Below are 11,086 nucleotides of genomic sequence, written 5' to 3'. Positions count from 1 at the left end.
GCAGTCTGATAGGTACTTACATTCCTTGCTCTGAGGGCTCCCGGGGCTCTGGTAGCTCAGACAGCCAGTTTATGATGTCCGGGCGCAGCATCATCTTCCAGCTCCCTGGGAACTTCTTGTTGGCAAAATCGTTAAACCAGGCAAGGATGATCAAAGACGCGCGCGGCTGGCGAAGCATAAAATCTTCCGTCATGAGGATCACACCCCCATGAGGGAAGATCCGCTGGATATGTGTTTTGTGTCGCACGTACTGGAGAGGAGTCGCGAGTGACAAGTTCCAGAGTGTAAATTTGCCTGAGAGGATCTCTCTGAAGGATGGCAGTGTATAATAGTCGACGAAACTCTCATGGAACTGAGCAGATGTTAGTGCTTCCAGGTTTTATATACAAAGACCAAAATAGCTTATAGACGAGGCCGTACCACAATGACGCCGGCCTTGGACACGGCAAACTTCTTCCAGTCTTCCGGTAGGTGATTGGAGAACACCACTGCATTGTTCTTGTCGAGAAACGCCTTGAGAATCTGGTATTCTTGTTGGGTGGTTTCGTTCCCCTCTGGGAACATAAGATAGAAGCTCTGGCTACCGCTCGCCATATTGACAGCCGCCAGAGATTTAAAAGTGATCCCGAATTGTGTCATGAAGAGTTCGCTCAAGTCAAACCCTTCAACAGGCGGTAAAGGACGCTCGGTAGTCTGAAGGACTGCTGCTTCAGGCTCCGGGGCACGTGCGACAGGTGGAGTGGGTCGGATGGGTAAGACAGCGGGAGGAGAAGCGGGAGGAGGAAGAGAGGATTGAACAGGTTCGGCAGAGGGAGGAGATCCAGGAGTATTAGAATCGAGTTCCATGGGTTCTGACATAGCTACCGGGTCGTCGCGGGGTGGATTTGTATCTTGGGGCGAGAAAAATGATCCGGGTTTGTTGCTAGGTGTATTTGTATCTTGGGGCGGGTGAAGTGCTGCTGGGCTCTTGGTGTTGGCCGCCAGTATAGTGTTTTCCTGTGATCTTTTTGACGTGACGCGCTGAGTAAGATTTGTCTGCAAGGGAGCCGTCGAGTCACTGTTTCTGTGAAGGTCTGCTTGGGAAGAAGGGTTGTGCCAAGACATTCTGTGAGGTATAAGTGTGTTCGTGATCCGTGACATTCTTTCATGAGAGATAGATTCGTCTACCGGACTTTGCAAAGACTGCTGATGCTCGCGCAATGAGGGAATCTTTTTCTGAATACGACCCAATGTGCTCCGTACGACAAAGTGAAGAGGTGACTGTGGATCATTCTGCATGCCATCACTGAGGAATCCAAAGCCTGTTGAGCTAGGTGGATAGACAAGAACCACGTTGAACGGATACCTGTCAGATGCAAATATTCCCACCATGTTTCTATGTTGTAGGAAATCTGCAAACTTCACGAGATTCGATTCTGTATCTTCATATGCATGGACTGACCCAGTGCAATACTTTTGGTTGGCAGACTGGTCGACGGTTAGGTAATGTATAAACAAGAAAAGTGATCCCTGTGCTTCACCCTTTTCTTTGATTCTTGTGTCTGCTTTGTTGTCCGGACAAAGAAAAGGTCATGGATTATACCCTACTTACATTCAAGCATAACCAGTCATACTCATCAAGCGAGCAGAGGTACTGAAACCACAAGTCCACTTCGCCATCTCTCTTGCAAGTCATAATATTCTTTCGACTGTAAGGACTGAGACCAGCCAATCTGACATTTCCAATTGGGGCCTTTAGTGGGCCATAATGCATAGTGATGAGAAGGTCGCCTGGGTCCAGAAACCGCTTCACTCCGTTTGGCGAAATAACATATTTGCCACGGGGTTCCCGCGATGGTTCCCACGGTCTGTCAGACCTCGAATTACGAAAGCGGTCTGGGCGATCAGCGTCAGTCGGAGTCCAATTAGATATCTCGTCGTCTCTTCGAGTATCAAACTCCGGATCACGAAAGCGGCTTGGACGATCAGCGTTCATCGGAGCCCGATCGGACACGTCGTTTCTTCGAGTGTCGAACCTCGAATCACGAAAGCGGTCTGGGCGATCAGCGTCCGTCGAAGTCCAATTAGATATCTCGTCGCCTCTTCGAGTATCAAGCCTCGAATCACGAAAGCGGTTTGAGCGATCAGCGTCTATCGGAGGCCGATAGGATACCTCGTCGCCTCGTCGAGTGTCACGTCGAGAATCGGACGGTGACGGTCCTGCAGGCGATTCGGTTGTGTCGTTTTCCGGATGACGACGGGCCTCCGTTAGAGACTCGCTTTCAACGGTTGTCCGGGCCTTGTAAGGGCCAAGTTTTGCTGCATTGGGATTCGACATGGGAGTCCACTTCGACGGCGGTACGAGGTCCAGCTGATCGATATTCGGAGGAGGTTCGTCTCTCTTCGCTTTTTCATACCTCCACCTGGTCGACAGACTAAATCGATTGTTTGGGTCGGTGTTGAACGCCTTCCTGGCCGTTTGAGGGCGTTTTTCACTGGCATTTCCAAACAGAATTGGTGGCAGAGCTGGCTTTGACGGCTTTGGCTGTGAGGAAAGGGCCGCTTGAGCATCATGGGATGATGTCGCTTTGGTGACACGCTGACTGGCAGCATCGGAGTGAGACCCCGTCAACGGTACATCGGACGTTCTACGCTCGTTGCTGACGATTCCAATGGGTTGACGAGGAAGGCCCAGGCTTTGTCTCTTGGCTGCCCTCTTTCGTTTTCTCTCCTGGCTGGCTTCCTCAAGAGCGAATACGTGGTTTTCCCATCTGATGATATCAAAGGGTTGACGCCTTCCTTCCTCGATGGCACGCTTCGTCCTCGCCCAATCCGCCAGGGTCTCGGGCGTGTTGAACGAGTCGGCCGGCTCCCAGGAACAGCGTTCTATGGGATAGCCTCTCCATTTTACAAGATATTGGGGATGACCATCCGGAGCCTCCAATTCACCCAAGATGGACTCCACTTCATATTCTGAGAGTTGTTCACTGGGGGTGGGAGAAGTGAGGGAGATTTCATCGTCACTCTTGCCCGTCATTGCGCGTGCCCATGACAAGGCGCTCAGAATTGAGGCTCAATTTTTCCCACGAAACGGGGGCAGATCATCAAGGAATGTCCGCAGTGGAATCATGGAACAGAAGGGCAATGATAAAAAGAGAGAGAGAGTTGAAAACGGTTAAGATCACCACCTCTATGATAGACAATCCCGTTATCACCGCCCAGGCGTTAGGGGACTTTGGACGGTCAAACCTTTTGAATTATTTGATCAGCATGTCCAGTACAATAAGAGAGACAGACAGCAGACGTGAGTTATATAAAGCTTCATTTAATCAACATCAACTGTTTATTAGTGTGTCTCCTGATCAGGATATAAATCTCGAAGTATTGACATCAATACAATTGATAGTCCGCGCACTACAGGACGAAGACAGCGACCGGGGGCAGCACGTGATGGCACGCTAACCGGAAGGAGCCTAAGGCATTCGGCACAGCGATGGGAGCATCTCTGGATAACCTCCTCCTATCCTCCTATTGTCGTGCTTTTGTCTGTCTCCTTTGCCTACTTCTCCCTCTTCTATCTTCCTCCTTGCGATCTTTCTTTTCACTTCAACTCTTGGCTGTACGTATACTGATCTCTTTCTCTTACTTTCTCTTCTATTCCTGTTTTATTGAGTGGGATTCGGGTTTTGTTTGGTCCCGTACAGTGCTAACTGTTATCCCCTCTCTAGCGACCACTGCTCACCCTGTTGGTGTTCCCTACGTCCATCCCTATCTCCTACCTCCAGTCTTACACCTTCTAGACACCGTCAAACCTCCACCCGCAAACAAAACACCCTTCATCATGGCTAACGACGAGTATGATGTGAGTACTGTCCCCTCCGTCATCCCTGTCCGACTATCTGGGTTATAACTAATGGGGTCGATCCGCCAGTTTCTCTTCAAAGGTAATGTTGCCACCTTCTGCCCCCGCGCAGCCACCGCAACCACCCCCCTTTCTCGCTCTTTTTCCCGGTCGCTCGAGAATATCAAGGATAAATTTTGATGTGATTTGGGATAAAAATGAAAAGAGTGTAAACAAAGGAGACTAAAGGCCTTGGACTGACCGATATGTTGGCCAACAGTGGTGCTGATTGGAGACTCCGGCGTCGGAAAGTCCAACCTGTTGAGTCGTTTCACTCGCAATGAGTTCAACTTGGACTCCAAGTCTACCATCGGTGTCGAGTTCGCGACCCGCTCCATCCAGGTCGACTCCAAGACGATCAAGGCGCAGATCTGGGATACCGCCGGTCAGGAGCGTTATCGCGCCATCACCTCCGCCTACTACCGTGGTGCCGTCGGGGCCCTCCTTGTCTACGACATCAGCAAGCACCAGACCTACGACAACGTCAACCGGTGGTTGAAGGAACTCCGCGACCATGCCGACTCCAACATCGTCATCATGCTGGTCGGAAACAAGAGCGATTTGAGACATCTGCGCGCCGTGCCCACGGAGGAGGCCAAGCAGTTTGCCAGTATGTTTGCGCTTGAATAGCTTAGCTCGGAGGATTGATCTCATGCTAATCACTCGACCAGGCGAGAACAACCTCTCTTTCATCGAGACCTCCGCTCTCGACGCCAGCAACGTGGAGCTGGCCTTCCAAAACATCCTCACAGGTTCGCTCCCTTCCCCCGCGCACATGATTAAACTAGTTACTGACACACCTAGAAATCTACCGTATCGTTTCCAGCAAGGCTCTCGAGGGTGGGGAACAGATCAACGTGGGCAACCGTGAAAAGATATCGATCGAGAACACCCAGGATTCGGAAGCCAAGCCGGGCTGCTGCTAGAGCGTTGGCCATGTACCCGCGACGAGTTTATTTTTCTTTTTTGATGTGATAATCGAATGGTCTTTGAACTTTCATTTTGTCATTTGCTTAGCCTCCACGGAGATGATACACAAGAGGGGACATTGTTTTCGGTCATGGGCCGTTGTATGACGCACCACACTAGCTTTTTTTTTCCCTTGTTCTTTTTCTTTCTGACCTTTGTTTTCTATCCTCTTACGTCTTTTCTTTTTTTCTTTCATTTTCCCCCATGATTTGTCTGAAATTGATATTATCTTGATTATCGGATTCATGTCTGCTGGTCTCTCACCTTATCTGGTTCCGGCTAGTTTACAGGGATTCGGTTACGTTACCGGCGTTGTTGAAGAAGTACATACATTACATACATTGATTGGTCTAGTGTTTGGTTTGTTCTTTGTCCACGATAATGAAACCCCCCTACCGAGTCACAAACAAGCAAGACGTAAGGGTGAATGAGGTTGAGGCCACATGGCGTCGAAATAAAAATGCTTGGTAGACCCCACCATAGCCCAAATCTCCGAAATGATAACTGCTCACCGCAATTAAAGCCGAGGAATCTAGCCCACCCTTTTTTTTCCCACAGATATCAGCACCACAACCCTTATTATCAGTATCAATCCATGCAAATCCCAACCATGATATAATTATCGAGAGGAAGTCAGAATACTGCCAATGGCAATACGAGCATTAATAGCAGTAACAACCAAAGTCCAACACCGATGACGACGACCTGGACACAATAGGCCCACCGCAAGCGGAAGAGACCCAGCCCCACGCCTACCAGAAGGGGGGGCTGAACCATGGTATGAATCCGGTGCTGTACGCGTTAGCTACATACCTACAATAGCTATAGTATACTATAGTAGACAAGAAGTGACATGCATCCCTGAGGTAAAATCATGGCTGTTGTCCGCTTTGATCTACTATCAGTGTGATGAGGGACAGGCCCATCATAAGCCTGTCTTTGTCTTCAGGTCCCGAGTAATGGGAATAGGGTAGGGTATCTAGCGATTCAATTAATATAATACATAGATAATAGATACCTGCATGAAAGAATAAGGTAGGTATGTTATATAATGATCTCACCGACTCAACGGCCCCAAATAAAATTAAACACACTACACTACCTACCAAACAAAGTAACAACGTATACCATAGCAGTCCCCCTTACCAAAGACCCAAAAAGCAAGTCACTACAGACAGTAGCAACTATTATGTACTAGCCAGGGACTGTCGTCTCCACCAGACACAAGACTATGTGGATGCATGACCCCCCTTGTCTCCTATCCAGCCACTAATCTTCCAGGGTGTAGTTTAGGGCGCGACGATCAGGGGGGAGGGAAACACCGTTAATGTGTGGTTTTGTTAGTCAATGCTTTAATTTGCACTGCGAACCGAGGGTGCTGGTTAGTGATTACTGGTCGGGGAGGCTTCGAGGGATTCTGGAACGTTTGGTGTGGGACTTGTGGGAATAGTTGTGACTAACATGTCTTTTAGTCTTGTTTCCTTGGTTGTCTTTGTTGTTGGTGTTGTTATGAGTGGATGTGCTGGATGGTAGATCAAATCCGACCGTATTCCCTGGAAAACTTGACTGTTTTGATAGAGACAACAAATGACCAAAGAATCTATCGCTAACATAGTAAGAAGAACTCAACTATCTACTCGCACAACTCCCACCTCTCGGCCAGCAATCGCAGCGCGAAACTCTCCAACATCCTCCCCCCTCTCCGCCATCACCCACTCCAACGTATCCCCAAACGTCTCCCCATTGTCCCGGAACCACTCCCCCAGACTCTGCACGAAGACCTCCACCTGCTCCTTCATCGGCGCATACTCCCGCAGCCACAGCACCTGTCCCGGATCCAGCTTCATCATGTCCTGCACGACGTAGTAATGCGGGATCTCGTCGCCCCAGCCCTCAGCCCCGGGGTCATGGAACAGGTCGTTCCGGAACCGGGATCGATACTTGGCGGGTGATTCCCTTGTGGTCGACGGGTGCGCCGAGTAGAAGGGCTGCTCAGCGCGCTTGTCGGGACCAAATGTCGACCCGGGGTCGGGGCTGGGGTAGTTGAGGTGGATGTTGAACGCCAGCTGGTGGTTGCCCTCGGGGTATCGCTTGCGGAACTTGCGCTGGATGGTCCCGTTGCTGGGGCAGATGTGGTTCTGCACGACATCCCCGACGACGGCCCGCACGTCCTCAATCTCCGCCAGCTCCCCCGGCGACCAGTTATGCAGGAGCTGGGCGCGCTCGTGCACAACGGCGCGCAGGTTGCGCGAGAAGCGGTCGTAGGCGCGCGTGTGGAACGCGCGGTGATACAGCCAAAGACGGTAGAGTGCGCGGCGTAGACGAAACCGCTCTAGAGACGTCAGGGAGCGGCGATTCTCGTAGTCGATCCTCCACTTCTTGACGGGGTAGATGGTTTCCCATTTCTGCGCGACCCGTCCTATCCGCACCATTTGCTTCAGCATCGGGTCTGAGATCGGCGCCGTCCGGGCGACGTGTGCGGGCTGGCTTTGGTTTTGCGTTACGATCTGGGCGATGTCGTGGAGGGGACCGAATTCCCTTTCGGCTACATCTGCGAGGAGCTGGAGCTTGTTGGAATGACGGTAGACGTGGTGGAGGCGTCGGGTGGTCAATGCAAGGTTCAATACGTCGTGGATGCTTTCGCAGGAGCGAAATATGTGGAGCAGGAGCTCTGTGGCTAGAATGTTGAATGACATGGCTGGTTCTATGCTTGTGGGATATACTTTGCTTCGTCAGCGTTGAACGTTTGTGGTTCAATGGTCACAGCACTCACATTGCTAAAAGATGGATGTAGGAGTATTTTGGAATATTATGAAATCACTGAAACTAAAGGCGATTCGTTATGTGTCTGGTACACTGTGCACAGCGTTGCTGATTGAGTCAACGCTGCTGTCGCAATCGAGTCGGAGACCTAAGTCGCGACCCCGCTCTTGGGGCTGTCTGAACTGAAAAGGGACTTGATAAAAAGCTGAGTATGCATGATGGAGATGGGCGTGTGACATTGCAGTAGCCACCGAGGGCTAGATAACGAAGTTGATGCCATGATGCTTGACGAAGGGGTGTAATGACGACGGCGTCGCGCTGCTTATAAGGCGCCGTTATCAGGCGCTTATCTAATCACTCCCCAGAGGCCAAGATCCCATCAATTCCTACGAGAAAAGTACGGAGGGTATGAGGACTATAATGTGGCTCAGTACTGCTCGACAGTGGATTGGCGAGTATCACATCTATACAGACATTGGATCACATAGACGACAAGATTGAACACTGATTACATCAACAGACTTTTGTAAATTCACACCAGACGCCAGAACAGGACCGCGATTATTGGATCCCATGCATCAATCACATGTACATCCCCTGAGGATATCAAGTCTAATAGCCTTTGGACCAGAGAGGGAAAAGAAAAAAAGAAAATGCAGCAGTAAAGGGGCAAGGAAATCATCCAAACAGCTTCTTCGTATCCAGCGCACCGGGCTTCCGGCCCTCCGCCAGACCCAGCGTCGACCGCTTCGTGACCCGGTCGGTCTCCGCTTCCCGACGGTTGACGTGGCGAGCTGCCTTGCTCACGCGGATCTCGGAACGGACCTGGTTGGGGCTGACGTATTCCTTGTTTTCGTAGATGACCGGACCGCCGAAGCTGCCCTCCAGGATGACGATGGGCGTCAAGACGAAGCGCGGCCCAACCTCAACGAGAGACACCTCCGGCTGCGCATCCTTGCCTTTGGGAGCGGGCTTCGCCTCGCCATCCTCCGGCTTCTTAGCCCCCGCTTCCACCTCCCGGATCTCGTAGACACGGATCCAGATCTTTCCATCAACGCCGAAGATGCCAATGATGCGATCGATGAACGGCTTCATGCCCTTGACACCGCGCTTGGGGACGCAGAACACGCCGCGCAGCATCTCACGCACCAGGCCACGGTACTCGTTGCCGGGCTTGCTCATCTCGGGGCCCTGTTCGTCGAAGGACTGGTCGAACACCACGAGGCCGCGGCCGCCCTTCAGGCAATTCCCGCTGAAACCGGCGTTCAGCTCACCCATAGTGTGCAGGTTGTTGACATGGAACTTCAGCGTGGGGCCGTTGGGGGGACGAGACAGCCACAGGTACAGATCTTGGCCGCGCTTGCGGGCCTCGAGGAAGAAGATCACGTTGCAGGAGTGAAGGTCCGCGAGGGAGTTGAGCAGCATATTGTAACCGGCCGTCTTCTTCTTCGTGTCGAGCTTGGTCTCTTTGCAGGCATGGGGAAGTAGACCGGCCAGATCTGAGAGCAAGTGTCGGTGGCTGCATTGAGAAAAAACGAGAGAAAAAATCAGCCCTGTGAATGAAATATGTAATGTTGGGCACGATAAACTTACCGATAGGAAGCACCTCGAGAAGTAAGCATCAGAACGCGAGACTTGGGCATAAATCCAGAAGCAAGCTGCTGTTTGGCGACATTCGCCGCATCTTCGTCCTCGTCCTCTTCGCTGTCGGTGCTATCTTCGTCGCTGAGAAGATCCTCCATTTGAATATCCTCGTCCTCCTCCTCTTCTTCCTTCGCAAGTCTGCGAGCGTTCTTCTTCGACATGGTCTTGTAAACGGCCGCCATTGTGAATTGAAATTAGGGGCAGCTGTGAGGGAAAAAAATTGCGAAGTGGGTTGGGGTAAATACTCTGCGACAAAAAAGCTTCGGCGAAAATCAAAAAAGTTGGGGGCAGAATATTCTGCTCCTTTCACCGCCCTCGTATCAGCGCTCACGTGACACTACCCGAATAGGCAGTTTATCTGTTTGGGCACCTTCAAGCCTCAGGCAGAAATCATATACATTGCTGGAGTACATCTATCTGTCGACAAACTGGGAAAATATATTCAATGTACATTAAAAACAAAGTAAACACGGCTTACCCGGTTCCGGACTACGCCCCGAAAACTCTCTCCAGACCGGAGAAGCCTTCTTGGGCTACTTTCATTCCAGCCAGGCGATTGGCAAACTCAAGGCTTTCCTGGAGGGGAAAGTTCTTGTTGCTAATATGAGTATAGAGGATACCCCCGATGAATGTGTCACCAGCACCGATGGTACTGACAGAAATTAGATAGACGTTCACACAATGCATGTTAGAAGGGCAGAGACTTACTCGACAACCTGAAACCCAGGAGGAGTGTATGCGGAACCGTGGGAAGTCTGGCCAGCGCGTTTATCTAAACCCCAAGCTCCCTCTTGACCCCATGTGCAATATAGCGATGTTCTGGAGACAGTTAGCTCTTCATAGCGGACAAGAATATATTGTATCATACGCCTTGAGTGTTACAGCGGCTTGGCCGTGGAGGCATTCTTGAGCAGATTTGTATCCATTTCCCTATAGCCAGTTGAGTTAGTACATCAAGTTCTCCATAAGATAGTTCGCAATCTTGATAATACTTACCAGCGCCCAGCTTTTAGAGTAAAAGACAATGTCAGCCTCCGCTGCAAGCATCTCCAGCCCCGGCCGTTGAGGTTTCTCCACCTCCACGCTGACAGCCACGTCAGGAAGTTGCTGTCTCAGGTAGCGTATGCATTCCACAGTCACATCGGGAATCCGGCCCTAGCAGCTTGTCAGCCAGCGCCACAAGCAAATCAAAAATATGATCTCACCTCAAAATGAAAAAGCCGCGAGTACTGGCCCAGGCGGTCCGCAATGCTGGCAAACTCATCGATCTCCATCTCGGGAAGCTCATTGTAGTTGACGATGGTCCTACTCCCAGACGCCTGGCTCTTAATGATATAACTTGACGCAGGCTCGCTGAATTGCTCCCGGTAAATGCAGTGGCTCAAGTCAACCCCTTGGGGTAACGAAGTCTGGACCTGCTGGACCCCCGCCGATGATTTGGTGGGGAGGACAGAAACGAGACCTAGTTGAAGGTCTGTTTCGAAGGGACAGTGCTGGACCAGTTGCTGTAGGACCTCGATGCTGTTGGGGCAGTTACCTCCCCGACGGCGGGTTATGCTACTTGCGCGCAGCTTTTCATCCTCTCCGGGATAGTGGGGTGCTCTGGTGATATCTTTGTGAGAGTGTTGATATGACGTTATGGGCGGGAAACCTACGTGAGGATGGTGTCGATGTAGCATGCTCCGACGCCTATCAAGGCCGACCTTTCTGAGTGCTTGGGGGCTTCTCTCTTCCCATGATCCATGTTGTATCAGTTGAATTGGGCTATGATTGTTTCGACGGTGTTTCCTTCAGGGTGGAGGAGGGGTAAACGCGCATTCATGGCGTTGA

At 51.1% G+C, this 11,086-nt stretch overlaps 4 protein-coding genes across 4 annotated transcripts in view; 1 reads left to right on the top strand and 3 right to left on the bottom strand.

The window, feature by feature from the left end:
- The window catches only part of BDW47DRAFT_115275 (putative Chromo domain protein Chp1p), a gene marked incomplete at both ends in the record, with an annotated part of 3,670 nt that extends 654 nt beyond the window's left edge, over positions 1-3,016 (bottom strand). The window contains 3 exons of the mRNA XM_024814780.1: positions 21-352; positions 421-1,467; positions 1,592-3,016. Of these exons, the coding sequence (XP_024675561.1) occupies positions 21-352; positions 421-1,467; positions 1,592-3,016 (2,804 nt within the window). The remainder of the gene's footprint in view (positions 1-20; positions 353-420; positions 1,468-1,591) is intronic.
- A 507-nt stretch (positions 3,017-3,523) lies between these two features.
- Positions 3,524-5,277, top strand: BDW47DRAFT_99264 (Rab family GTPase). Its single transcript, XM_024820854.1, has 7 exons — positions 3,524-3,598; positions 3,708-3,724; positions 3,780-3,841; positions 3,911-3,923; positions 4,101-4,490; positions 4,552-4,632; positions 4,685-5,277. The coding sequence occupies exons 3-7, from the start codon at positions 3,821-3,823 to the stop codon at positions 4,804-4,806; spliced, it is 627 nt and encodes a 208-aa protein (XP_024675560.1). The 5' UTR covers positions 3,524-3,598; positions 3,708-3,724; positions 3,780-3,820; the 3' UTR covers positions 4,807-5,277.
- Positions 5,278-6,474: 1,197 nt separating this feature from the next.
- Positions 6,475-9,438, bottom strand: BDW47DRAFT_115273 (Brix-domain-containing protein; the record flags this gene model as incomplete). Its single annotated transcript, XM_024814779.1, has 3 exons — positions 6,475-7,553; positions 8,392-9,131; positions 9,206-9,438. 3 exons carry the CDS (start codon positions 9,436-9,438, stop codon positions 6,475-6,477), a joined length of 2,052 nt encoding a protein of 683 aa, XP_024675559.1.
- Positions 9,439-9,649: 211 nt separating this feature from the next.
- On the bottom strand, positions 9,650-11,020 carry BDW47DRAFT_99258 (ketohexokinase). Its single transcript, XM_024820853.1, has 6 exons — positions 10,912-11,020; positions 10,462-10,858; positions 10,253-10,411; positions 10,125-10,186; positions 9,965-10,075; positions 9,650-9,908 (listed from the first exon to the last, which is right to left on the bottom strand). Exons 1-6 carry the CDS (start codon positions 10,998-11,000, stop codon positions 9,746-9,748), a joined length of 981 nt encoding a protein of 326 aa, XP_024675558.1. The 5' UTR covers positions 11,001-11,020; the 3' UTR covers positions 9,650-9,745.
- Positions 11,021-11,086: the final 66 nt, after the last annotated feature.

Source organism: Aspergillus candidus (assembly GCF_002847045.1).
Source record: "Aspergillus candidus strain CBS 102.13 unplaced genomic scaffold BDW47scaffold_4, whole genome shotgun sequence".
Taxonomy (NCBI): domain Eukaryota; kingdom Fungi; phylum Ascomycota; class Eurotiomycetes; order Eurotiales; family Aspergillaceae; genus Aspergillus; species Aspergillus candidus.
This window is presented reverse-complemented; position numbering and strand designations above follow the sequence as displayed.

Bases quoted from the DNA above. Each gene is read 5' to 3' on its own strand.
- BDW47DRAFT_99258 (XM_024820853.1), bottom strand. From the start codon at position 11,000: ATGGATCATGGGAAGAGAGAAGCCCCCAAGCACTCAGAAAGGTCGGCC. The intron at 10,412-10,461 runs GTGAGATCATAT...ACAAGCTGCTAG, and splicing joins CGCGGCTTTTTCATTTTGAG to GGCCGGATTCCCGATGTGAC. The intron at 10,076-10,124 runs GTATGATACAAT...AACTGTCTCCAG, and splicing joins GCCGCTGTAACACTCAAGGC to AACATCGCTATATTGCACAT.
- BDW47DRAFT_99264 (XM_024820854.1), top strand. From the start codon at position 3,821: ATGGCTAACGACGAGTATGAT. The intron at 4,491-4,551 runs GTATGTTTGCGC...TCACTCGACCAG, and splicing joins GGAGGCCAAGCAGTTTGCCA to GCGAGAACAACCTCTCTTTC. The intron at 4,633-4,684 runs GTTCGCTCCCTT...TGACACACCTAG, and splicing joins CTTCCAAAACATCCTCACAG to AAATCTACCGTATCGTTTCC.